The sequence below is a fragment of the Corvus kubaryi genome, unplaced genomic scaffold (assembly GCF_017639235.1).
Source record: "Corvus kubaryi isolate FWS band 111438036 unplaced genomic scaffold, C.kubaryi_AGA036_p1.0 132, whole genome shotgun sequence".
Lineage (NCBI taxonomy): Eukaryota > Metazoa > Chordata > Aves > Passeriformes > Corvidae > Corvus > Corvus kubaryi.
Genome location: NW_024580666.1, coordinates 3,245,801 through 3,272,582, shown reverse-complemented (window position 1 = coordinate 3,272,582; position 26,782 = coordinate 3,245,801). Strand labels below are relative to the sequence as shown.

Sequence of the window (26,782 nt, the reverse complement as noted above, 5' to 3'; positions counted from 1 at the left end):
GCCATTCCTTGGGGTATTTCAGGTGTATTTTCTCTTATAAAATGCAATCTCTATTAGTAATGTTGTCAGTTCAATACTTTTATGGAAACCCGGATAGGAGAGCAACCAGCTAATTCTGATTTCATTTTGAACATTGGTCTCCAGGGTAGATAACTGCTCATCCATTTAGTCTATCTTTTTAAACCAGTAGTAAAATAATTGCTTCTATTTTATAATATTTTTAAATGTTTCTGCAACAGTTAATTTTATCATATTAATGTGATAAATGCTTAATCTTTCATATAGTGACTTCAGTGCCAAAAAAGTGCAAATTCTAAGTTTGTACTTCTGGTAGAATATAGAGAAGCAACCAAGCACTTTCAACCAAGTATTCCTCTAAAGAAAAATGTACTTTTTAAAGTCATTGGCCCTCCTTTTTTCACCCCAGTTCAGTTTTCACCCTAGACCAGGTTTCCACAGGAAGGGTTTTTTGACTTGTTTTAAACTATATTCTGGCATGAGTAATTCTAATTTTTTTCTCCCTTTTTATTTTTCAGGTGTAAAGGAGTTTTAAAAAACTTTGCAGCAAGGCTTCACAAACTCTTAGCTGCATCCTTTAATCATGACTGCATTTCAAATAGGTTAAAAGGAATCTGAGAAGGTACCGTACTTGCCTTTCCTAGTAGACAATAGATTGTATGTTTGTGATCAGCATCTCTGCTTTCATTTCCATTGACTGCATTTTAGGAGCAGTGTGGACTGTAAATAATGATTTTATTTTTGCTTCAGGTGTGTAAAATGTCCAAGTTCTTAAAAAAAAATCGTGAAATCCAGTTCATATAATCAAAAAGCCTTCAACGGAGGGCTGATTTGTCCTGCCATTTTTTTCTTATATACCCACAGTGAGGTCAACTTCATTATTTAATGACACTTCTTTTGAAGCTGTAACAATTTTCTTCTGCTGTTTTACTTAGAGGCTTTGCAAATACCTAAGCAACTAGCTAAATACATGTTTTATGCACTTGGAGGGTGAATGTTTGTTTGTTTATTTGTCCTCTCAAAGGGTTTAAAACAAATGGGAAGAAGAATGCAGATCTTTGTAATGATTGGGATAGATTTGTGCTTCCAACTGAGATTCTCACACGTCTTTTTTTTTCCTGACTTCTGAGAGGGGGGAGGCTTGCCTCAGTACACAATATTGGGCTCACATAGTTTCTTGTTGCATTTAAATAGCCAGCGTACCCAGAAGGCTGAAGATCTGTTCCTGCTTTATGACCTGTTGTATCCCTGGGGCAAGGGCAGCCCTGAGCGGAGCAAGGGGGTCATGGCCACAGCCCAGGTTCTGAGTGGCACTTGTGGGCTCCCAAAACCTGCCTGCAGGAACATTTTGGCAACATCTGGAACATGGCATAAATCTGGAAGAGGGGGGAACCTCTAGGATTTTGCTTCGCCAGGTGCTAGGAGGAAGCAACATTAGCCTTTTTGATGGGGGGGGAAGGCAGATTCTGTGGCCCTGAAGTTAGGCTAAACAATTGCAGAGGTCAAAGGACAGCTGAGTGCGGTCAATGAGACACCCTGGGGTGTATTTTGTTACTTAGTAAAAGGAGCAGCATCCTAAAACCCTAAAGGATTCTCTTGAAAATCTGTGTTGTGAAAAGGTTTTATGAGTCTGATGGCAAAAAGTGCTGATTTAGCTAAGGAATGCTTGCTTTTGTCTAAATGAAAGGCTAATCCTTACCAAATGTTGGCAGCTATTATAGTGCAGTCAATGCAGGTCTGAAAGGACAGTTAGAGTAGAAGTGTACTTCGGGATCCCAAATGTTTATCATTTTAATTGTTGTGTAACTGAAAAGATTTCAGAAACTTTCACCTTTTATCCTAAAATTTAAACCATGAACAAAATAGCTGAAAAAGTGAAAAATAAATCTTCACTCATAATTTAAAAAAACTGTTCATTAGGGAGCTGTGCCTGCCTGGTTATTCTATATTCCCTGACAAATTTGCTTTAGATTTGCAGGGTACTGCCTGTCTTAAAGTGTAATTTCCTTTAATCTGCTAACACTTACTAATTGGCTGAAAAAAAAGTGTGGGTTTTTTTTCTGGTCTTGAGTAATTTTTACGGTTCTTGTTTCAATGCTCATGAGAAAAAAATAAAGAATAGGTTTGGGGTAATTAATTCCTGTAATTTGTTTAGCATTATCTTTCTTTAAAAGGACAGCTTATTAACACTTAACATTTGTCATAGAAACAGATAAGAAATCAATGTCAGAGCCAAGACCTTGTAAATAACCCAAAAGGAAATGTAATAATGGCTGTCTTCACCACAGAGGTGATGGGGGAAGGACTGGGCATGTGGCAGAAAAGGTTCAGTGCTTTTTGTTTTCCTTTGGAAGGGGGGGTTGCTGCAAGGCATGACCCGGGGCCTCTGACTCGTTGGCCCTACTGTCTTACGCAAACACTCATGGTTGTATTAGGAAGAAAAACGCACTTGGGAGCCAGCAGTGGTGGCGTTTTTGTACTGACTAGCCTGGTGATCTTCAGAAGAACTCCATAAGAAGAGTGGAAAAGAATAAACTGCATAATTTTCAAGGGGAGGAAAACGTGAGCAAAGAAGTTGACAAGTTGGTTTGGCTTATTTTTAAAAGAAACCTGCTTGCAAAATATTGCTCTTTGTAGAGTTTAATTTTTAAACTCTTCAGAAGTCCTCCTTACAGGTGCTTAGCATTGATTTATGTCAAGGTTAAGGCACCTTTAAACAAATAAAAGTTGGGAATGGATAAACCTACTAAATACAAATTGCCTATTAAACACAGAAGATGTTTGTATAGCATTCAGGTTGCCACAAAACTGACACATGTTCTGAAATTCTCCTGATAACCCCTTCTAAACTCATCAGGAAATGATGGCATGTGTTTGAGGGGTACACAAGGGAGCAGCCAGATAGGACAGAGATGGAAGGTCAGGCCTTAGCTTTGACTTTCTAGGCTTCAGCTTCATGCTTTTGCAATAGGGTAATGGCAAATGAAGAAAGGATTAAGTGATTTATTTATCAATGAGATTGGCCTGGCTTTTGCTGTAGGAATTCAATGAGATGTCTATTTTCAGCTTTATCCCTAAAGACAATAACTATCATGTTTTACATATCTATCTATATGGAATTAAGTGCTGTATGTGTATAATTAAACTGCTTAGAGGAGTACATATTTGAGCTGTAATGCTTAATTTTGTAACTTCAGAATTTAACTACTCAGAGTATGTAAAATAGGTTTAGATGTGTTATTATATTTTTTTTCCTCATCCACTGGAGAAATTTGTTCTGTATCTATAAACTGATTATTTATCAGGTATTTGGGTTTTTGATATTTTTTTGAAGTGGATTTTAGCCCACAGTGAGAATTTTATGCATAGTATTTAGATTCTACTGTGGCACCAGTCACAGAAAAATATTTTGAGCACTAGTTTCTTGAGTGTCAGGATGTTTTATATGCATACCATCAAGAATGCATAGAACCTGTGAATTTTCTTTGTTGTTGACTTGTTAAACCATAATAGGAGCTTTAGGAATCAAGATTGCCTGTGCTAGCATGTTTATGTTGCAGGTAAATTAATTCCAGCCTGTAAACATCATTAAGATTTTGGGGAGAAAAGTAGAGAAGTACAACTAATGTCTCCAACAAGTCAAATATTTTATTATCATTTTTTTCTTCCTGCAAGATATAGCCCTCCCTCCATCCCCCCCTCAGTTTATCATAGTGGCTGATGAGTTGCATCACAGAAAAATACAAGCATTAGAAATGGAAAATTGTTTCCTTCTCCTATTAAGTGTTAATAGTATGCGATTTGATTTTTTGGATTTCTGTTTTGAGTAAAGAAAAAGATGGATTTTTTCTTTAGATCTAAATGGCATTATAAAAATGTCATTTGTGGACATTTATCCCACAAATAACTTTTGAGATTCCTAAGTTTCTAGAAAAGGTAGCTTGGATGTGAAGACTCTTCTTTTTTAGCTATATCCTTGGATATGGTGTTCGAGTGGTGTTCTGTTGATTGCCCATTTCTTGCAACTTTCATCCTATCTAAAATCAGGGGTATTACAGATGGACCAACAGAGATGTGCAGCTTTGATCAGGGTGGCCTCTGGTAATTTCAGAGATTCTGAACAGAACTTTATTTTACAGAAGAATTTGTGGTATTCTGAGGAGGGGAGAAAGCAGAGTCAGCTTTGACACATGACAAACATGTTGCAGAAAAGGAAAAGGAAGAACTCTACAAAGCACTCTGCACTTGGAAGTTCGTTTCCACTAAAATTATCTATGAGAAATTTGGACAGTTTCCCAGCAGCAGGGAAGTTGCAAAAAGTGTCTGAATGATATTAAATTGACATTACTTGTGGACTTAAGCTGATTTTTATGGTTTTGACCCAATAGAGGGTTTTCTTGTCCATTCAGTGCATTGTTTTTTGCATAGAAATGGCCATGAAAGCAGCTGGGTTTGCTGTGTTGGTTTTTTCTTGTCTCTGCATCATGGGCTAAAAGTGACTGCAGAAGTGCTAGATATGCCTCTCTATCTAGTGACAACATGGGGGCTTCAGGTAAGAAAAATCTTGTTTGCTCCTTTCTAAAACATGTTTTGAGTTCAAAAGAGCAGACACATGATCATTTTGACTTATTTGAAAATGGTACTTTTGGAAGAGCTATGCAGGTATGAGCTCTGAGGGAACTTGACAAACGTTTTGACACAACCCTCTGTGAAAGGAGAGGGGCTCATTTTCACCTTTGCTGATTCCTTTTTAGGGATGACTAAGCTTGTAAAACCAAGGAGGACTCTTGTTCAGGCTTGCCTGTTTCCAGATGGGGATCTAGAGAGAAAAACAGTCCTTTTCAGAGGATGGGAGGAACCAACAACTTACCTAACCTTCTCTCCAAGTGCATTAATGAAGGCTAGTTTAATTACTTAAGGCTGAGTTTATTTCTTCTTGATTTGATTTTTTTTTTAATGTAGAAATCTGTGTTAGGGTTTCATTTAATAATCTTTCTGGCAATGGAGAGGAACAAAACTTGATGGTGCTTTTGGCAGAATTGTGCACTTTACGGGTGAAGGAGAAGGGGGAAATGCCATGTGTGAGTTGCTTGGATGCAGGGTGTTATCCTCTGTAGAGTCATAGACACGTTCTGGCTGCAGAGACTTTTTTTTTTTTAGTTGGTAACCCTGAAATTACTTTCAAGTTGCATATTTGAAGAAGTGCCATGGTACATCTCCAGCTCAGCCAACTTTAGGGGGGAAAAAGTTTGCTTGCAACAATGGAAAGGTTGAAGTCAACAAAATGTTACTCCAGTGCTTTATTTTTAGCGTGTTGCAGCTGTCAAAAACCAGAACATGCATCAGATAAGATGAATACTGTGGAAAAAGAAAGTATTAAGTGGATATTTGTGAAGAATTGGGTCATCTTTGTTTGGAAAGTTTTAAGAGCCAATGTAATCTGTACTGCCATTATGCCTATTATTCAGAAAGTTTTATTTTTATTAGTGTCAGTTCGTATGTGTTTTGAGAACTGAGAACTTTCAGAACCACTAATGTCTCTGCAAAAGGAATAGCAATTCGTTTATGTTGCTTGGCAATAAAAATATCTTTGCCTCCCTTATTTAGCATCACTTTCCCATGAGAAAACTTTAAAAAAAAGAAAGAAACATGGAGAAAAATACTTTTATTGTAGTTATATGTATCTGAAATGATCTTTATCAAGGATTTTCTTTTTAATGCTCATGCTGTACAGTCTGAGGTTGAGATGTGTCAGAATGGATTACATTTCAGCTTCTATTTTCTGTATCTTAATAGTGAAATTTTTTTCTGTTTTCTTATCAAGTAATGTCATCTTGGTGAGCAGTCTTTAAAAATGTCAAGCATAAGTTCCTATACAAATAGTACCTTCTGCCTACAATAAATAAATAAACTTAAAATTTTGCAGCCTAGTGGCCTAAGGATTTACAATAATTTACATACAGAGTTTTGCTAAGCCATGATGCAGAGTCCTACTCCATAGTCCTATTGAAGGCAATACCAGGCAGGTGAACATGTTCTTACAGTACTGAGTTCTGAAAGCAGATCAGGAGAACTGGTGTAGAGAAAATTTGCACGAAAAAAATGAAACACAAGTTGAGCAAACTCAGTGGTTGGAAATTACTTAAATCTCTTTAGCCTTATATGATGGTCTTTGTTAGTCCAGTTGTATTGAAGCGTTGGTCACAAACTTAATTGAGAAGACATTCAAAGTATGCCTGGGATAGTAGGTGAAGTGCTCAGCTTCCAAGTGCCCAGTCCTAAAATGCTTGATGGATCACCATCCCTTTCATTTTCACATGCAATGCCAGCTGAGATGCCATTGTGATTGCTTCTTTTTATGGCGTTATATGGCTCTTTTGAAACATTGGTGACTTTCCCTTTCAATTTCTCAGGATAGAAGCAACTGGGAAAAAAGCCCCAAACAAAAACATAATTCATAAAAGTCAGCAGTAAGTGATAATTACCAGCATTAATATTGCTGACAAACACAGACTTGTGTTTATTTAGAAAGACCATTCACTGAGCTTCCCAGTTATGGAAATTAATTTTTTTAAATGGTGGAATATTAGACAATGTTCTATTGAAATGAACGTTAAATCTTCATGAGAAACAAAGCTTTAAATTAACTGGTGCATCTGAGAAGATAGTTTACTTCATAGATTATTGTAAACGACATAAATAGATTTTATGTCTCTGATGCTTCTGAATAGTTCATTTTAATTGGTAATTACTAAATATAGTTGTTAGCTAATTTACAATAAGATCTGTGTATTAACAGAATATGTGTTGTCAGTGAGTGGCTGAACACTTATGTATATGAAAAGTATATAAAAGTAACAAAGTTTCAATTAAAATATATTGGCTTTGGGAACAGTTACTGATTTTGAATTCATTATTTGGGGAACAAATTTGTGCTTATTTTGTTAATTGCTCATATACTAAATTAATTTTATCTGCTGTGTTATTAAGAGTGGTAGCTGAATGAATTCATAGAATCATAGAATGGGTTGAACTGGAAGGGACTTTCAAGACCATCTAGTTCCAACCCCTGTGCCTCACCACCCTCACAGTGAAGAATTTCTTCCTAATACCTGATGTAAATCTATCTTCTTTCAGTTTAAAGCCATTTTCCCTTGTTCTATCACTCCATGCTCTTGTCCAAAGTCCCTCTCCAGCTTTTTTCTAGGCACTGGAGGTCTGCCTGGAGCTCTCTCTTCTCCAGGCTGAACAGCCTCAACTCTCACAGCCTTTTCTCACAGAAGAGGTGCTCCAGCCCTCTAATCAAACTCATGGCTCTCCTCTGGACCTGCTCCAGCAGGTTTACATCATTCTTAATGTGATGGAGACCCCAGAGCTGGATGCAGCACTCCAGGTGGGGTCTCACCAGAGCAGAGTAGAGGGCCAGAATCCCCTCCCTTGGCCTGCTGACCACGCTGCTTTGGATGGAGCTCAGGATGCAGTTGGCCTTCTGGGCTGCAAGTGCACATTGCTGGGTCACATTATGCTTCTTGGCAACCAATATCCCCAAGTCCTTCTCCTCAGGGCTGCTCTCAATCCATTCTCCATCCAGCCTGTATTTATGCCTGGGGTTGTCCCAACCCAGGTTGGGACTTCCATGCAGTTTTCATGGGACCACCTCTCAAGCCTGTGAGGTCTCTCCACACGGGATCCCTTCCCACCACTCTAATCCCATTGTAGAAGATTACCAAATTTTCAGGCATGATTTATCCTTAGTGAAGCCGTGTTGGCTGTCACCAGTAACCTCTTTATTTTCCATGTGCCTTAGCATAGATTCCAGGAGGATCTGCTCCATGATCTTGCTGGGCACAGAGGTGATTCAAACACATAACTGCCTGCCCGTGCGAACATTTCAGGTGCTTAGAAGAGTAAATTGTAATTATGTCTGCAACTAAATGCAAAATCAAAATTTTGCAGCAAAAATATACCTTGATCTTACAGCTAGGATTAAGCATCATTACTGATTTGGTTGTACTGCACTGGCATTAATATCGTGGTTAATACTCCTATTGATTTAGGACAGAAAGCATAAGTGGGGAGAGCTATGTATGAGCATGCATGTTCTAAGGAAGCAGGCTGAGGTTTTCAAAAGCGCTCCTTAGTGATTTATTTGTGCCATCCCTGAATGACTGTGTGAGTATATACTCCCTTTAAAATAATGAAGTCTTTTAACAACACCAAAATTTCAAAACCAAAAGCAATGTTTGTGAGTTGATAACTGTTTTTTTCCCTACCTGAAGGTTTTTCTATTGAAAGAGAAGTGTATCCCTTCTGTTAAGGGTGCATAGTAATGTTCCTTTTCCCATGTATACTGTGAAAGATTCCCACAGCATAAAAGGATTTGCTCCATCTTCTACAAATTTATTTAGAAAACCCTACAAAACCTTCACAATAACTTATCTGCTCATTTCATAACTTCATTTGAAAAGACTCCAAAAGCTTTGCAGTTAGAGTAGGCTAAATCAACATAACTAACTCATGAAAGCTTTTATATGTTTTCCTTCATCTACTTATTGCATCTGTTTTCTGAGGAAATGGCATCAAATGAAGCTTGGAACATGCTTAATCTTAAATCACCTCAGTCCTCACTAGAGGAATGTGTTGGTGCGCTGTCTGCACCAGTTTTTCTCTCACTGTGTTTTAAGAGTTTAACCTCTCCAGAATGCAGCATTTTTTTTCCTGTGTGAGAGCCGTAACCTGGAGAAAAGTAAAGCCAGTGCAAGGCCTGTACAGTTGTTGTCACAAAGCTTCATGTGCAGAAATCTTGCAAAATGACTTCCACTATCGTTGGGGAATAAGAAGAACTGACTGTTGGGTTTACGTAGCTTGATTCCAGCTACAAAGACTTAACTGTAAAATAGTGGTTTAGAACGTCAGGCTTAGAAAAAGATTGCATCTAAAGATTCTGGGAAAGTATTGTCAGAACATTTGAAAGATGAAGGAAAATGTGTAGTGTTAGGCAATAAACACAAGTGCTGAACTTGTAACTGAAAAGTGCTGAGCTGCCATTTTGTAAAACTTGACTTGAGCTCAGCTTGCAGGGACTTCTGCACCATTGTGCCTCTCAGTGTATTCTGTGTTTGATTGTGGTCATAAACTGCTCTTTGTGTGTACAGCTCAGTGGATAACACCGTTAAAAAGGGCTGAAGAGGCATTTCAAACTTTAGGTAAAAGAGATGGTGTTTCACTTGCTATTTCTTGGTGGTTTTCCTTTGCCAGCCTCAGTGTTACATCACTGCTGGTTTATTCTGTGAAGCTGAAAACTCCCAGGTCACCAAATTTCTGAAAATGCAATTCAGGCTTAATTTTTGCAGCATTTGGGGGTGATTTGAAGTTGGTAGCTTCATGCATGTAAGTTGAACTTAGTAACAGCATCCTGCATCCAGGTGTTACTTTTACCTTTAGTATATTCATTGTTTTTATGAGCCGTTCCTGAGGACTGTAGGAATAGTCTTGGGGTGGAAGGGATGGAGAAGTAAGGGCATAGCAGCCTCCATATTAAGACCACTTGTGATTTGCTTTCTGTTTGGTGTTGTGGGGAAACAGCTGCCCTGTTCCACCATCCTGCATGTGGCTCTGTAGTGTATGCATTTTTCTGTTTCTGTCCAAGGAATTGTCCAAATCCCAGATAATCTTATGCAATACTCCAAGTACAGATACCAATAATTGAGCAATAAGAGAAAGAACCTTGTCAGGAAAAAAAAAAGTGTTCTTGATCTTTCCCATTACTCTTACACATTACAATGTAGTGGCAACATTAGACTGAAAGACGAGACTCTAAATGGTATTGGATGCAAACAATATTTTCTTCAAAATAAAATGAAAAAGATGAGAGGAAACTTCACTGTAAATAAGGTAAATCCAAACTAATTCATTTTTCTTGAAAGGTATTGTGAATGACTTGTCACTTGCTACACAAGATTGTAAGCTCTTTTGCAGTTGAGTTTGAATATCCCTAGTGAAGACAAAACAGGGTGAGAGTCTCAAGATGTTGAAAAGACTGTGAGGGGGAAAAAAGGGATCTTACAGTGTTTATGAAGTGAGCCTTCTGCTCCACCTTACAGTCTTGTTTTGAGTCACTCATAAGTCTTCCCCACTGAATGCTATGGTTGATACTGTGTAGAGACTTTTGACTTTGAAGACTGCACTTTCAATTAGTGTTTGTTTTTGTTACTGCCATTATTAATTGACATCCTTTCTGCTGTATGCATGTTCATAGATCCTAGTGGTGCTCTAATGGGAAAAAATAATACAGAACATGACTAAGAATGATGTAAACAATCAAAACCAGGAGCTGTACCTGAAACAACCGGTTCAGTTATTCTGCAGCATAAATAGATGCCTGGTCTCTCTTTGCCTGAGATAACCCTTTGAGATACAGAAGCTGTGCTGGGCCTGGCAATGCCTTTGTGGAGGAACTTGCTTTCTTTTCCTTTGAAGAGACAGTTTTCTGTGGGGTTAGGCCAGATCAGAAACCAGATTATGTGTTTTGGAGAACACAATTACATTATTAGGTTAAACACAAAGTAAGGACTTGATAGAGCTGACTTAATGGAGGGTGTTTGCATCAGATTCATCATTCACTATCAGGTAATTGTGAAATTGCTTTAAGCCATAACAACAACACTCACCCCCTCCCTCATCCTCCAGTTCGGTTCCTCTCCTTTAAAGTCTCTGGGGTCATGACCCACCTGGAGGCCAAATATGTGGTATCTGGTGTACTGAATGATCTGATTATATTTTTACTAGCAGAGCCTTCAACTCAATGTGCAGTTCTGGCTACCAAGAGTTATTGAGTAACGATCCACTTTTCAGAAGTGACTTTTTTTTTTTTTTTTTTTTTTTTCAATGTAAAGGAGCATAGTCACCTTTTTTCCTAACTAAAAGTGGGTAGTTTTTACTGTACTTATACACTGTTGGACCTAGGCTCTGGTTCTTTTCAAACATCCCATGTCATGTTTCTGCACAGATCTTTTGAAACCTGGGTGACCACATGGAACATTATTTGCTTGAATTGACAAGGTTTTCTTGTAAGTTTAGCTTCTGGGTTTGAAAGAGTGATTAGAATTTCCCTGAGTCCTTCACCACACAGTTAAGTGATGCAGTGTTAAAATTAATCCTCTCTAAATTTTGCATTTGTTATTTCCATTTCTGTCTGCTTTGATAGAAGCTCATGGTAATTGTAGTTTTGCTTTCCAAAATGAATGCCCATTAATTGTTTTATTAAAAGCTATGGCAATAATCCTCCTTTACCTGTGGTCAGGTTAGAGGAATTTCACAATTGCCTTGTTCATGTGTCTTTGTAAGAAGACAGATTGAAATGTGAGAGCCTCCTTCCAGCTCTGTTGTAAGGCAGTTCTCACTCCAGCAAACCTCGTGGTTAATCTTCTAGTTCAGTGATGGGCCACTGCAAAGAAGACTTGAAGTGGGTTTAGGAAACTTGCTTTGAGGAAGCACAGCAGCAATGGAGATGTGTGGTGGTGCCTTAGTACCTGAATCTTTTCAGAGAATGCTGAGAGTGATAGCACCTGGAGATGCAAGTAATCTAAATTTTAGGAAATTCCCCTATTATTTCATGGTTTCTTTCAGATTTAATTTTGAAATGATTCAATTCTGATAATGTCTTCTAAGCCCCACAGTAAGTTTTAAGGAAATTAAATAAAATTTGTCTGTGTACAGCAGGAAAGTTATTGAGGTAGAGGGGAAGCCTTAGAATGACTGTTGCCAAATTGAACCTCCTTCCTTGGTAGGGTGGTGGGGAAGGAAAAGGTATAGCAGCTAAATACATATACCCTTTGCACATAATAACTTTCTGTAGGGTTCAATCCAAAACAGACCTCAAAAGGTTGTCAAGAGAAGTAGGCAACTTAAGAATTACACTGGTATCCATCGGGTGGTGCAGGTAAAAGGAAAGCTGAGGGCTGGAATAATGAATTAGAGATGTGCAGATTGCTCATTGCTGGGAATCTGAGCAGCTCTGTGCTGAGCTAGCTACAATTAGTGTGCATGTGGATGTGGAAATAATTATTTACCCTCACATCAAACCTCCTGCCCATTAGAAACCTCTAGGTGCATACAGGTGAGCTCCAGCAGAGTTCCGTGCAGTGTTGCTGGATATGGGACAATGGACACGAGGGTGAACCCCGATGTGCCAGTGTTGGCAGCATAAAACCAGGTTTGTGAGATCGGGGAGGAGCTCCTGAGTCAAGTCCAGCTCTGTTTTCTCTCAGTCACTGTGTCAGATCAGCTCAAATGAACTCAAGAATGGAAGGTCTTTCCCACATCCTTCCGAGCTCACTGATGCATCAGATGGGCAGAATTTTAAGAAAACCTTGTCTTAATTTCACTATAGTAAGAGGGGTTGGTTTGTTTGTTTTATTTTTACCAAATGACCTCATTTAGGAATATTGGATAGACATATTTTTTGGGTAACTTTTTTAACAATGAACATTAATTTAGTCATGTTAAATCATTGGCTTTGGTCACATTTAAGTGCAGATATGGCAGACACATGTCTTAATAAGAGGAATTGGTTTTCCTCTTTTTTTTTTTTTTTTTTTTTGCCTCCCTTTAAATTCCATCAATTTATTTTTCCTCCAGGCTCTGCTACCTCCTCAAGCCCTCTCAGCACATCTGAGCCCATTTAAAGCACATTTTGCTGTCTCCTCTGCTGCTGCTGAGGTGTGCTTGCTGGGGGCTGCCTCCCTTTTACCCTGAGAAGAGGAAAATTAACCACTTCCTAATTGCACCAGGCACCTAGGGGTAGAATCAAATGCAGAAACACTGAGGAGTTACTACCTTGAATTGGTGCTCCTGGCTTTTGAGAAGGATGGATCAAGATGGCATAACCTGATCTGGGCAGTAGCTCACTGCAGGAGGGTCTTGCCACCTCCTCTCCCTGCAGAAGGAAAGGCCCCTGCTCTCCCCTCCCCTGCTCTGTTGAACTCCAGATGAGGCCCAGCTGCCCTAATGGCCTCAGGCAGTGTTAGGAAATCAGCTGCCCCATGCTGTTCTCCAGGGCTCCCAGCTTCCTCTGCTGCAGCCCAGCAGGACCCGCAGCCACTCCGCCCTCTGATACCTCTGCCTGCCCGATGTTGCACAAGCACATCCCTGACGAGCCTTCCTCCTGCTCTGCTTCCACGCTGCAGGGACCAGAGCTCACACAAGCTGTGCTTCCTGAGCTTTGCTTTACTTGGCATTTCCAACAATCTTGTTTTCTCTTGGCAAACTAGAAACATCCTCTGGTAACATTAACCAGCTTTCTCAGGTAAATCCGTGACAATCCCCATCTACAGGCAAGTCTCCTTGTATAGATGCCAGGGAAGCAAATCAAATAGCTTTGGTTTGCCAGCACTTTTGCTGTGTGCATACTGTGTTTTATTAATAGCTTCCCATCAAAATTAAAAGAGCTGTCATAGATTATATACAACATGTAGGCTGTAGAAAACATGGAGAATGAACAGACTTCAGGCAGACGTTGTGCTGTGGGAATTACAAATTTTCTGATTCATGAAGATTGCGTCATTTTCGTTATGGTATTTTAACTAAAGTCTTTTCATTTGAATACATTCCTGAAATCTTACCTTAAGCACATCATAACTGACATAAATAGCAGAGAAATTAAATTTTATTATATGAAATTCAATAATAGTCTGTCATGATTTTGCTTATATTTATGGAAGTATATTTATGGATTTCAGTAAAATCAGTATTTCTTTCACTTAGCTGATTTTCATCAGTTCTTTTTTTTCAAAGGCACCTGACAGTCTTTAGTGTGCTGCCACCTTAATACTGCTTCAGTGTAACTTTTTCCCTAACACACTTTGTAATTGTGTGTTTGTACTCCCTACCATTTCCACAGGAAAGGAAAAGAGGATCTACTTATCTGAAGTATTTTACTGCTGAAATAGCAGAATTTGTCATGTTAATGGTTTTTTATCTGGTATTGTCTCTGGTTGGGGTAGGGAAGTGTAGTTGCCACAAAATTTATTAAAAGCCAGTCTGATAGTCAGAAATGGGGAATTATTTTCCCACAGCTGCATGAAGTCTCTGAACAGGGAACTGACCCTCTCTCCCAGGTTAGAGGTGAGTAATTTGATTTGTTTCACGCCATGTATCCAGTAGTGTAGTAATAATTAGCTCTTAGATATTTGTCTACACCAGCAGACCTCAAACATTGCTGGAAGCGGCTGTTGTGATTATTGCCCTTTAACAGGTGGCCCTGAGGACCTTGAGCAACCCAGTGATAAAGCAGGAGTGGAACTGTAGGTTTTGAAAATGCCAGCGTATCTTCTTGGCCAAAGTGTCTTCCTGTTTGTAGGGCTAGGTGACATCTAGTGAGGGGAAGTACAAAGATAATGTTGTAAGTTTTTATACTTTTCTATCTATTGATTTAACTGGGGAAAACTTTTCTCTGTGGAAATCAATTTCTCCAAAAGTGCAGTCTTGTATTCTGAATATTGGAAAATGTTAGATTGGTGTTTCTTTGGAACAAATGTCATTTGGTATAATGATCTAGCGAAGTGGAAAATTTCATATTTCAGTGAGTCTCCCTTGTATCGTTTTAAAACCTTCCATGGCCACCCTGTTACTAAATGTTTATGTTTGAGAGCCCATATCCTAGTGCTGAGTGCACAAATATAACAGTCTATGGGCTGTGTAATGCCATCCAAGGGGAAGAAAGGATCTACAGGTCTGTTTGTGCTTGAATATTTAATTAAGTTCCTAAACTTATCATTGATATAAACAGAGATATTAATTGTTAAAGCAGAGATTTAAATTATTGTTATCACCATACAAGTGTAAAGCATAATTTCAAATAAAGACGTTTCACTGCATTTGCTGCATATGGTTTAGAAGTTATTTATTTCTCTTTTATTACTTATATCTTTTGTTGTAAGAGTATGTTTAGATTCTTTAATGGACGGATTACATGTAAATCATACTGTTACACTGAAGACAGGAGGTGAAATTTCTGAAAAGACAGAGAAACTGACCTTCCATGTAATTTCAGTTAATATGAGCAAGAGCAAAAAATCAAGTTACTGGATGTCTTTGTGTACAGTTTCTCTCCAAGTAATGGCATACTGACAGGTAAAAAATCATGTAAACACACTCTTTGACAAAAACTGATGAAGCCCAACTTGATTTTTTAAAATTTGGGGGTTTGTCACATACCTTCTGTATTATACTCTGAATATCCTAAAAAACCCAAATAATAATGGTTTTATCTACCCTCCATTAATTTTTTATACCAGGCAGGTTCTTGAGGCTGTTGAGAGGTCATGTATGCAGAAGACACAGAGCAGTGTGCTGGAAATGTGCTAAAAGCTTAGTGGAACAGAAGGATACAGTCTGCCAGACTGAGAGAGAGACATCAACATGTCATTTTAAAACCTTCCATGGCCACACTGTTACTAAATGTTAGTTAGAGGTGTTGTTTCCGTAGCATATTTTCTTGCTAACTTTATATCACTCTCATGGATGATAATAAGACCTCTGTCTTCATTTGTAAATTCTCTGTGCATGCACTCTCCCATCCCCTTATCAGCTGTTTCCTTTCTGTTTCTAGATCATGGGGAATTCATATGCAGGGCAACTAAAATCTGCCCGTTTCGAAGAAGCTCTCCATAACTCCATAGAAGCTTCTCTGAGATGCAGCAGCGTTGTCCCACGGCCAATCTTCTCACAGCTGTACCTGGATCCTGACCAGCCTCCTTTCTTGCCGGAAGGTAACCATGAAAGTATGGCACATTTCACTTGTTTTTCTGTGTGTGAAAAGGGTGGGGTGTGTTTCATTAAGAAAAGCACAAAAACTGCACAGCAGTTCATTGTGTGACAAAATCTGAATGTTGGGCATTGTTAAGGGGAAAGAATGACATGCTGGTTATTTTAAAAGGAGATATGTGTTGTTGTTTTAAAAGGAGATACTGTTGAAAAGTTTAATTTTCTAAGTTATTTTAATTTTTACTATCTCCTATTATTTTTTCTATTTTTATTCCTCAGATGTGAAGCCAAAGGTAGAAGAGTTGGATAAAGAGTTAGTACATCGCTATTCACAAAATGGAAACCTGGACTTTTCTACCAACCAAACTGTTAATGAAATGGAAGATGAAGAGGAGGATGAAGACCTGTCAGATTCGAGTAGTCCACCAATCCCATACTCGCAAAAACCTGCCCCAGAAGGGTCTTGCACTACTGATGGTTGGTATCCTTTTTTTTGCTGTAGGACCGTCACAACTGATTCTAATGATAATGTGCACTCTCTACAGTTAGAAATTCTTGAGCTAGAAGATCTGAAAATACAGTTTGTAGTCAAAGCCTTAAATCTGACAAAATACGTATTAGAAGGACTTGTTTGAGGACATAAAGTTTCGTGTATCACTGGAAAGCAGTGTCAAGGACTGGCTGTGGCACTTAATTCGTTTCTGAAAGCCTCTTTTTGTCTGTGGTTATCATTGATTTGTCGTCCTCAAAGAGGTTACCTGAGTTGGCATCACTATGGCTGGTTCTCAGTCTATCCCTAGGCTGTTCTTGGAAACATTGGCAAAGCTGGATTTAGTTGCATGGGCAGAAGGAAGAGTTTGGAGAAAGAAAATGGAGAGGACACTTAGTGTACTTTCTGCTGCTGAGGTGATAAGAGGGTTGGTAGTGGAAGCTTGTCTGTTTTGTCTTCCCCATGTGCCTGCTGGCCACTGCTTCCTTACCCTGAGCTGTCCTGATTTGTTGTTGCTCAAGATGAGCAAAATTGTTGACAATACTATATTTTTTTGGGTTTAAATGTGTTAAAGAAAGGGCCATGTCATTATGCGTGTACCTACTTGTCCAAAGAAAAATTGGTGTGATTGGTTCATCTTATCCCAAAATTGTTCTATTCTGAAGGTTTAACTGCCTCAAAAAAGGAAGATCTACTTGTATTTATTGGATGTGCTTCTTGTAAAAACATCTCCCTGCCAACTTCAGACACCTGTAAATAAGAAACTGTTCCCACCAGGTCCAAATGCCCTTCTTGACATTTTATTCAATATCCCCCTGAATCTTTGTGCACAGTTCATCAAAAGCTGTAATTTATAAAATGGTTTCGAACCTTACTGAAGTGTCTGGTTATATAAAGTGATAGAAGTAACTACCAATAGCTGGTAATTCTTTGATATTTTCGGGGGGCGTTTAGTGGCATGTGTTGTCATCTTTTCCACTTCCAAATGCAGCTTATTCCGAGCACGTTTACCCTCTGTAACGCTGCTGCCCTGTAGCACAAAGAACAGAAGGGCTGGCTGGCTGCTGTAAGAAGCTGGGGAATGTTGCTGGGAAAATTTGATATTCACACAGAAGGGTGTTTTCTATTCTTTGAAGGCTAGTAAATTTGAAGGAGGAGAGAAGGAGAAAGTATAAAACGATGTATTTCTAGGAAAGTGTTCTCAGTTGAGGACAAGTATCAATAAAGTCTGCAAAATCTCCTGTGGGAAGCAGGAGCAGTAACTTTTTCACTTCACATATTATATGTATGTGTAATATTAAACTTTTTAGTATGTCCTGGAAAAATTAGACCTTCCGGGGCAGGTCTGTGTTTTGATTTTTATCTATAAGTCTTTTATGATCAAAGGACTCTAGAAGAAAGTTTTGTGTGTTATATCTGAAGAATTTTAGGGTTGTTCATTACTCATTTTTAAGTTTACCATTCTGAGTTTACAAAATCTGCCTTGCTCTTCAGTGTTCTCAAGGAGCTGATTTAAGAGAGCAATGTTTTTGTATCTGGAAAAGGAAAGGAAAACAGACTTTTTTCCAAATACTTTTGGTGATCTGTTAGGACAGTTTTACATAATTGTTTAAAATGCCCTGGTTCCCAAACATTCACACTGCAGACCATATCTCAGCAAGATATTAATCTGATAGCTCATCTTTCATCTCATGAATATGCCTTCCAGAGATGTAAGACAGGATCACTACCATTGTTTACATCCCTTATCTTAGTTATTTAATTGCAAAGGTAAATAACATGAAGATGTTAAAGAATACTGATAGACTATTTGAACTCACTGTGTTTGGATACTTTAAATTAAGCACGTATTCAATTGCTTATCCAGGAGCAAAACGTTGGTACTAGAACCTGCAGTTTATAGCTCCTCTTGCTGTAAAACCTGTTTCCCTCCTTTTGGATCAGATGGGATGAAATCTTTTTCCCTTTAAGGTATTTGTGCTGTGTGCTTTTCCTGAATTCAATTCTTTGTCTTCATACAGGCGCCTCAAATAGGCAACAAAATTCTTGCATTAGCAAGAAGCTGTTCTGAACCTCTTGCTTGCTGTAGCTTTAAAAGAGGCCGTTTCTAATTTGTGGAATAACATTTTATGCGACCTGTGGGAAACACAATAATATCACCTTTCTTTTGTTAGCAAATCCTCAATTTACCTGATGCTTAAAGAAAGGCCAAGGTAGTTTCAGAAGCAATTAGGTAAGCAGGTACTTAACACCTGATCAGTTACTGTGAGGTTACAATAGCAAGTGACAGTGACCCCTAATTCATATGTAATTCTTGGAAGCTAATTCCTTATGCAAATACCCCATTTATTACACTCCAACAAGGGCCTGGCACCCCCCATGGAAACTGTGTCTTGTTATGTTGGGGAAAGGGAGGATAGATAAAAATTTCTTTTTTAAGAAGATTCTGGCACTTCTAGTTGTTGAGAGATGTGGGGATACGTTTTCAGGAAGATGGGACTGCGTTACTTTCAATGAAGTAGTTTTGGAGAATGCAAATGTGCTTCTCAGAAGCAAAAACTAGTGAATTTTCTCTCAAAGAAATGCAGATAATGTCTGTAAAAGTTGTTAATATTTTGATTTTTGGTAAGTGCTCCTGCTATTTGCAAATCCTTAATTGAAATATAAGTGCCTATTCCTTCTTTGAAACAAAGCTGAGATCTGGTGAGAAGATGCTGGTTCTGTTTTTTTTTTAGTAGTTCAGCAGTTTAACTTTGGGCTTTTGCTTTTTCTAATTGCATGTTGGTAAGGGATTTCACAAAGAGAAGTTGGTTTGGTTTAGTGACTCATGTTTTCTCCTCTTGGTACTTAGATTTTCATAAAAGGTACACAAGTAAATTAAGGTGCCATTCTTTCTTCTTTAGAAGAAATGTGTTACTGCCGTTTGACATAGAAATGTAGGTGCCAGCGCAATTAGAAGTGAATAGCTATGAAATGTAAATGGATTTTAAATGTTTTAAGTCTTGGACATTGACAGCACAAGTTCAGCTAGTACTGAGACATTATGTCTTGTCTCTCCTAGTGTGGAAATTATTATTTCTACCAGATAATTAACTACCAATGCAAAATAATGCAAAACAGAAAAGAAAATAAAGTTGGGGTCTCTGTGGTGCTTGCTAGCTAGAAAAAGACAATGTAACAGAGAGAGGGTTAATTCCCCTTCATCTCCCTGCAGTCTGTTACTTGCTTCCAAATCAATGTGTTTTGGGTGGAATTTCCTCATTCAGTTTCAAAAAGCAGCAGAAACTTAAAAGAGTACTTTTCAGCCCTAAAAGTCAAGAGAAAGAAGGATAATGAAAGGCTCTTGAGGTATACCATCTGCATGTCTTTGAAGGAAAATTCAAACCTTTTACTGCACAGAAGCAGATTTGCATACTCTCCATATCTCCTGATGGAAGTAAGTAAGTTCCAGCTGTACCTGGCCAGCGTCTGCAGCCCTCCCTGCTTCTCCTGTGGCAGCTCTTGAGTAAGCAAGAGAAAAGCTCATGGAGGCTCTGAGGGTCTGTCTGTCTGTGCTGCCTCTCTCACTGCCCACCCATCCAGATCCCTTTCCCTCTGCAGAAGGGGAGCCAGAGGAAACCGTTTGGTATCAGCCCTGTTTCTTGTCTCACCACCTTAGAAAATGAGGTTTATGCAGTTGCCTGTGAGCTCTGAGCTGGTAGCTGCTTTCTGCCATTGCTGGCAGAGGGGTAGAGATGATGAAGGTAGTGAATTTCAGCAAGATTTGTGAAGTTCAGGAGCTGGTTGGATGACATCAGTGTCCCCAAACTTAAGTCCCCTGGGGCAGCGGAGTAATTACAGTTCTCTGACAGGCTGAACATTACAGAGGCATGTGCTGGTCAGCCAGTCTACACTTGCATACCTCTCTGATCCAGAGATGTCGCCAGCCAAAGCAGAGGAGGATGCCAAAGGAGATTGTGCAAGGAGGGAGAAGGGGGAGCGTGCAAGGGGTCTGAGAGCACTGTATAAGTAAGAGATGATACTGGAGGTAAATCTTAGGTACTGTTTGGAGATTAGGCAGGATGCAGCATTTCTGCAGTCCAGTCCTACATATCCTAAATGGTGGGAAATATTAAGTATATTTAGATCCACAGCCTCTCAGGTAAGAGGCTGCTGTTCCCATGATAGCAGGCTGTCACTGAGTTATGCTTGTAAACTCGTAAAGATGTTGTTTCTTAGGGTTCTCCTGTAGCTTCTCCCCTGGGGACTGATGCAGAATGGTGACACACAGCTACTCCAAGTGTAGCTGAAGTTGTTTTGCTCCTAGCCTGGGTAAAGCTGAGTCTTTGCTTTCACCTGGGATGTTGTGGAGCACTGCTTCACTTTACTGGGACATCAAAACCCTCAAGTGCTCCAAGGGGCTCGAAGCTTCTCGTGTAATATTCACCGTTCTCAGTGTGTTGTGCTCCTTTGGAAAGCAAGTCTGTACTGACATGCAACAACATTGACCAGCTTGCTTGTGCTAGTATTGCTACTGCTAACAATTCCTTCAAAAGCCTCCTGTTGGTCACCATTTGTGCTTCTGGGCATTTCCTGGACATTTTTAGGTAGAGACTGGGCTAGAAGCTAATTGTGTAAAAGCACAAGTGTTGAAATCTTACTGCACTTGCTGTTTCAAAATCCTTATCTACAGATTTCCTGTTTGCCCACATTGTCAGCAGTGGGTAATTTTTCTATTTTAAATCTAGATGTGAAGTGATATTTTCTGAGCATGTCAGCTACTCAGATTTCACTGAATGCCTAAGTATTTCAGGTCAGTTTTGAAAACTCAGGGTATAATACCCAAGTGGCATAAACATTTGAATAAGCAAATTTTATTTTGAATGTATCTGTGTTTATCTGTGACAGTTTCTTTCTAAATTACATCAAAAAGTCTAGATAATACTTAGCCTGGTACCTAGTTTTCTATTTGACTAGGATCAATATGTTTTTAACGAACATGCTTTAAGAAGAATTTAACATTAAAATCAAATGGCACCTAATCAGGAAATAACTAATCGTGCTTTAAATATGCAGGTTTAATACTTTCCCCCTAAAACATATGTAAGTTTTTGTTGGTAAGTTATTGATATAACCACTGATTCGTACATGAAAGCTTTAGGTACTTCATTTTAATTCATTGCCTGGAAAAAGCTGTGTGTGAGGGGTGAATCCAAGCTAGCTTTCTATGAGCTGCTGCTAGGACTGAGCTGATTGAAGAACTAAAGAAACCATTCAGCCAAGAACTGGTTCAACAAATTGTGGGTGTAGGCACAAGACTGCACCTGTATTGGACCCTGTTTTCAGCAAGCTGCTGCTTGTCAGGAAATTCATGCAAGCTGATTCTGTGCATTCCACTTTGCACAGGCTCTGTGCCTGGTACAGTTCTGAGATAAAGCCAGAACACATTAACTTCTGTAGTTTTTGCTGAAGTTGCTATAGGTTTTGGCACAGGAGCTAAGAGCACAGGCATATGTATCTATAATGGCTGAGGTGGCTATTGGTCAAGCTGTGGTCACATTGTGTTCCCAGATGCTTAGACAGTGTGTTTCTCCAGGATTTTTTCTTCTTCCTTAAAATTTCTGTGACAATTAAGGACTACATGAATAATATTTTAAATTAAGTGTAAGTAATAGGTATTGATAGCTGAAGTCTTAATGGCTGTTGAAGTAATTTCAAAATTAGTTCCACAGGCTCTTTTTTTTAACTGTGATCTTGTTTCTTGTGATTATGATTTTCTTTGTTTATTGTTTATTTAGCCTGGACACTGCTCTGGGTTGCCTTGCTATGTTTTCTGTGTGACCCAGCCTGCTACTTGCTCATTGCAGGACATAGAACAGCAGAAACTCTCTCAGGTCCCCATTTTTGCCCACTTTTGCTGCTTTAGCCCTACATTGATTAGAAGCCCATGAACAAATGTTATGTCCTTATTTTGTGTGCATATGTGTATTTGAGTGGGGAAAAAACTTAATTGAAAACTTGAAAGTTATGCAGTCCACTGAGACTTCAAGAGACTCAACTGGAGACTTCAAGAAAACATGATTCGCATATCCAAAGCTAGTGAATTATTTATTTGCTGCAATTCCTAAAATGTGTAGAGAATTTAAAATTTAGATATTTAATTATTTTAATACAATAAAATAATTTTTAGTAGCCAGTACTAAACTTCAGTCATCATTTTTTATCATTATTTTTTATTATTTAATAGTGTTTATGTATCAATGCTAGCCTTTTACGAGCAACAAAGACAAAATTGTTTCTGTTGAAAAAACTGTAAACTTAAGTTTGGGAAAGAAAAAATAAGCTTTGGCATGTTTTAAGACCTGTTTTCTGTTATTAAATCCCAAGCTTACCCTCTTATTTTGGTTCTTTTTGAAAAAATTGAGTTTTGGAGCCATTTGATGTCTAGTGTTCGGACACTTAAATTTCTTCTGTGCCTGTATATGTTCAGCATATTTAAAATAATGTTATCTATTGTCTCTGAAACCCTCAGCTAGTGGTTCTGATGAGATGCTATCTCAACTTCCTCCATTTCCCTTAAAAAGGGTATATTAAAACTTCAGTTACAGCATCAAGTTGTGAAGCCCCATTTGCTTTCGTAACTGATAAAACGAGGAAAATTAAATGAATTCTTTTGAAGAGTTATCATTTGCTTTGCTTTGTTTTGTAGGTTTTTGTCAAGCAGGCAAGGATTTACGGTTAGTATCTCTGTGCATGGAGCAAATTGATATCCCAGCAGGCTTCCTGTTAGTAGGAGCCAAATCTCCCAACCTTCCTGAGCACATTCTAGTCTGCGCTGTTGACAAGCGGTTTTTGCCAGATGATCATGGAAAAAATGCACTTTTAGGTAAGAGATCTTTTTTCCTTTATAATAATTCAGAGGGAAAAAAGCCAGTTGAAAATTATCTAATGTCATTTCAGCTAATAACCTTCTATTAGAAATATGTTGAGGAGAGGACTGATATAATCAAATCAAATCTGTAGATGGACCTGCCTTAAAAGCCCATTTTAAAACAAGTCCCTGATTCCACAATTAACCACAATTGAATCTTGTGGATTTCTGTGTGGGCAGAAGTCAATTGCAGCCCTGGCATTCTAAATGTGAACTATCCATATACTCTTTATCTCTGCTCGAGCTTAGAGCATTTTCATTTAAGAAGAAATATGCTCGTGCAAGTATTGAAAATGAACTATCTATTTTTTGGTGGATTAAGGGATGAATTCTGGCCTTGGCTTCACCAAGGTCATTGCTCTCAGCAGAAGTTCTGGGAGGAATTTGCTTCCCAAAACCCAATACATAGGGACGCTTCCCTCCCCCCGCCATTATGTCCTAATCTGTTACATTTATGAAGTTTAAAATTTTAATACAGCAATATCTCTTGGTAATTGAAGACAGGCCTATGTGCACCTAGATTTCCTGCCTGGGTCACAACTGGTACACATTTTAACAAGCTAGTAAAAGTAATTTAATGTACTTTGGCTCCTTTAGCCTGTTTTGAATTTACTCTTTCATTTCTCCCTCCTGTCATTGTTCTGCCTAGGATATATTCAGAAAGACCTTTCAACAGGAAAGAAATTACAACAAAGGATAAATACCCTGATTTAATTGCACTGCTTGAATTCTGGTCCAGACCAGCAATATTTTGTGCAACAATTGGAAACAGCCTTGTTTTGTGCTTTAATGTTATCTCTCCATTGAATCCATTTGGTATGCTACTACACACTGTAAACCTTTGGGCCTGAGGCAGAAATGCCACTGACCTGAGTTAGATAGGGGCTGTGGTGTGATGTGCCCTCGCTGGGTACAGCTGGGGATGTGGGATAACGGGGTACTCTGGTGGACACTTCAGGATTCAGAGGAGCTTCTCCCCTGCTAAGCAGGGGAAGTGTCAGGAGGTGATCAATAAGAGCTATCTGATAGACAGGCAGATGGTGTTTAAACCTGATTAAGTGTGGTACTACTTGTCTTTGTTGGTAAGCCTCCCCCACATTCCCAGCTTTGTATCCATCTATCATCTCTGGTCTCATTTGATAATGAGCCCAGTGACACATCTCTGGCATTGCTGATGTATTGAAGTGCCTCAAGGCTTCTGTACCTGGCACCTATGAGCAAAGAACTGACTCAGTAGCTCTGTGAGACCCTGGTGACTGTTTCTGAAAACTGTGGAGATACGTTGGTAGGTCCTGTGGGCTGCAAGGGAGAAAGGAAAGAATGATTCAGTCCCAGGAGAAGCAGAGCAAACAGGATGAAGAAATTTGCTTCTTGGCATGCTCGTCCAAGCTGACAATGAGGCACAGAAAGGCTAAAGACAGTGGCCTAATTAATAAGGGTTTTATGGATAAGGCATTTTGTTAAAAACACTGAATATCTTTGTCATAAACCTATTAATTTGGCTGACAGGTGAATGTCGGAACCAGCATTCTCCAAGGTGTTTGTCATTGTGGAAAATAATGATAGTAGCAAGAATGAAAAATCGATTCTCTTACAGATCTTGAACTGATTAGTAAATGGAAAAAAACCCAAACAAACAAAAGGAAAGCATTTCCACTAGGTATTAATCTGCTAGCACTTTTATAAATCATTATTGATATTCCATAGAGAATATTTTTTCATTAAAGGTTGAAAGCAGTTCAGAGATGGGTGGAATGGCAAGTGAACGAGGGGAGCTTAATTGTTCAGCATTAGATAATAGAGGACTGATTTAAACAACAAAGATTTTAAGACAGACCCATTTCAGAACATGTCTTGTGCTTTGTTCTATGAAATGTTAGACTGGTGCCATCATTATGCCAGATTCCCATTAACATAGCTGTGAATGGCACTGGTAATCAAGGCTGCTTATAATTCTTAGTCTGGACCCTGTTCTCCAGACTTCAACTCAAAGTTTCATGCCTTTCTTTGAAAGCTTGTTGGAAATGTTGCAGAGAAGCAGTCTTCTGCCTTTGTTCCTAAATTTGTAACTTTCATGAGAGGCTGTAGGGTTTTTTAACTATTTTGAAGCACTCCTAACTTTGCCATGCAAATCTTGACATCAAACGATTGCTTTCAACACTTTAATAAAATGTAAGGTTCAGCTTATTTTGTTTAAGAAGTCTCAGGGAAAATTTATTTGATTTTAAAGTTAATTTCAGTCATATGGAGTCGCTCTGATGGATTAGCCACTGTTTTGAGAGAGATGTCTGCAGTTTGGAACTCATGTTTTTTTAATGTAGAAAAAATAGCTTTTTTTTTTCCCTCATGGAAATTTCCTAGCGTGGCAACATAGTTCTCCCCCTCCCAAGTAGTTATTCTTCTCTGCGCTGTGTAGAGGGGAAAATTGGTGGTAGGATTTTGGCATAAGTCTGTATGCCCCAGAGAGATGGAGGAGTTTCAGAAGAGCTAAGACTGACACGCATGTGCTGTGCCTGCAGAGGCTGGCTGTCTGGAGGCCTCCAGTTGCTTGGAACTTGGGTGTGCAGGTAGGTTTAGATGGCCTTATTCCTAGCAGATAGTACAAGACATTTAATCTGTCTATCTTCTGCTTCATTCTTCCAGGATTTTCTGGGAATTGTATAGGCTGTGGAGAAAGAGGATTTCGGTACTTCACAGAGTTTTCCAATCATATCAACCTGAAATTAACCACTCAGCCAAAGAAGCAGAAGCACTTAAAGTACTACCTAGTAAGAAGCTCCCAAGGTGTACTGTCAAAGGGACCCCTTATTTGCTGGAAAGGTAATAAAGGTGCCCATTCAATTAGGGATGTTTTATGCTTACTAGGGGTGATGTTGAATGAAAAATTGAAAGTTGCTGTTGAAAATGTATGCATTCAAAAGCAACTGCTTGAAGGAAAAATTCTCACTGATTTCACTCAAGTCTGGATTTTGCCAAAGAATTTTAAGTCTTAATAATAACCATGCAGTTGTAAACACTCTTCCATCTCCCCATGCTTTTGGTGGGAGCCCTAGATCTGCCCATCTTAGACTGTGCAGTCATCTTGGTAGAAAAAAGGGTTACTCACTCTGATGATTCTTGTATGTGCCTGAAGCAAAGTGACTCACAGCCAGGGCTGCAACATTGCTTTTCCATTGATACTCATCTTAGCAGGTGCAATTCAATCTGTCTAATGCCTGAGGATAGCTAGCATGCTGTAAGATTAAAAAAGCTCAGGTCAGTGATCTCAGGGAAAGAAAAAACTTGGGTTGTCCTGCCATTTGCAGTGTTTTACACTTGGTCTTACCTTCTACCAGAGCAGCCTGTGCGATATTATGTGCTACAAGAGGGTACATTTGTGACCCCCAAGGCAAAGTAGCCATGGGGTCTCTTATTGGAGGATGCAGGTTTTTGGAGCTAGAACCGTGCAAAGACTCAAGGAAAGCATGGTTTACCTACTCACTGTCTACCTAGTTGGCTTATATGCAGACTGCCTGATTTTGTCATCTGCGGTCTCACTCACTGAAGACAGAGTTCCATCTGGCCCCTGTTGTTCCAGAAAGGTTGATGTGAGAAGAGGG

At 39.0% G+C, this 26,782-nt stretch overlaps 1 protein-coding gene across 8 annotated transcripts in view; it reads left to right on the top strand.

Annotated features, from left to right (window-relative positions):
• Window positions 1–540: 540 nt before the first annotated feature.
• The window catches only part of GREB1L (GREB1 like retinoic acid receptor coactivator), a 75,858-nt gene continuing 49,616 nt past the window's right edge, over window positions 541–26,782 (top strand). For 4 of the 8 annotated variants that reach the window (XM_042030093.1, XM_042030104.1, XM_042030076.1 and 1 more), the window contains exons 1-5: window positions 541–640; window positions 15,629–15,788; window positions 16,063–16,260; window positions 22,962–23,138; window positions 25,827–26,003. In XM_042030093.1, coding sequence (XP_041886027.1) covers window positions 15,632–15,788; window positions 16,063–16,260; window positions 22,962–23,138; window positions 25,827–26,003 — 709 coding nt within the window. In that variant the 5' untranslated portion in view covers window positions 541–640; window positions 15,629–15,631. Of the gene's footprint in view, window positions 641–15,628; window positions 15,801–16,062; window positions 16,261–22,961; window positions 23,139–25,826; window positions 26,004–26,782 lie in introns of all 8 variants that reach the window. The other 4 variants (XM_042030084.1, XM_042030064.1, XM_042030042.1 and 1 more) reach the window with 1 other exon arrangement.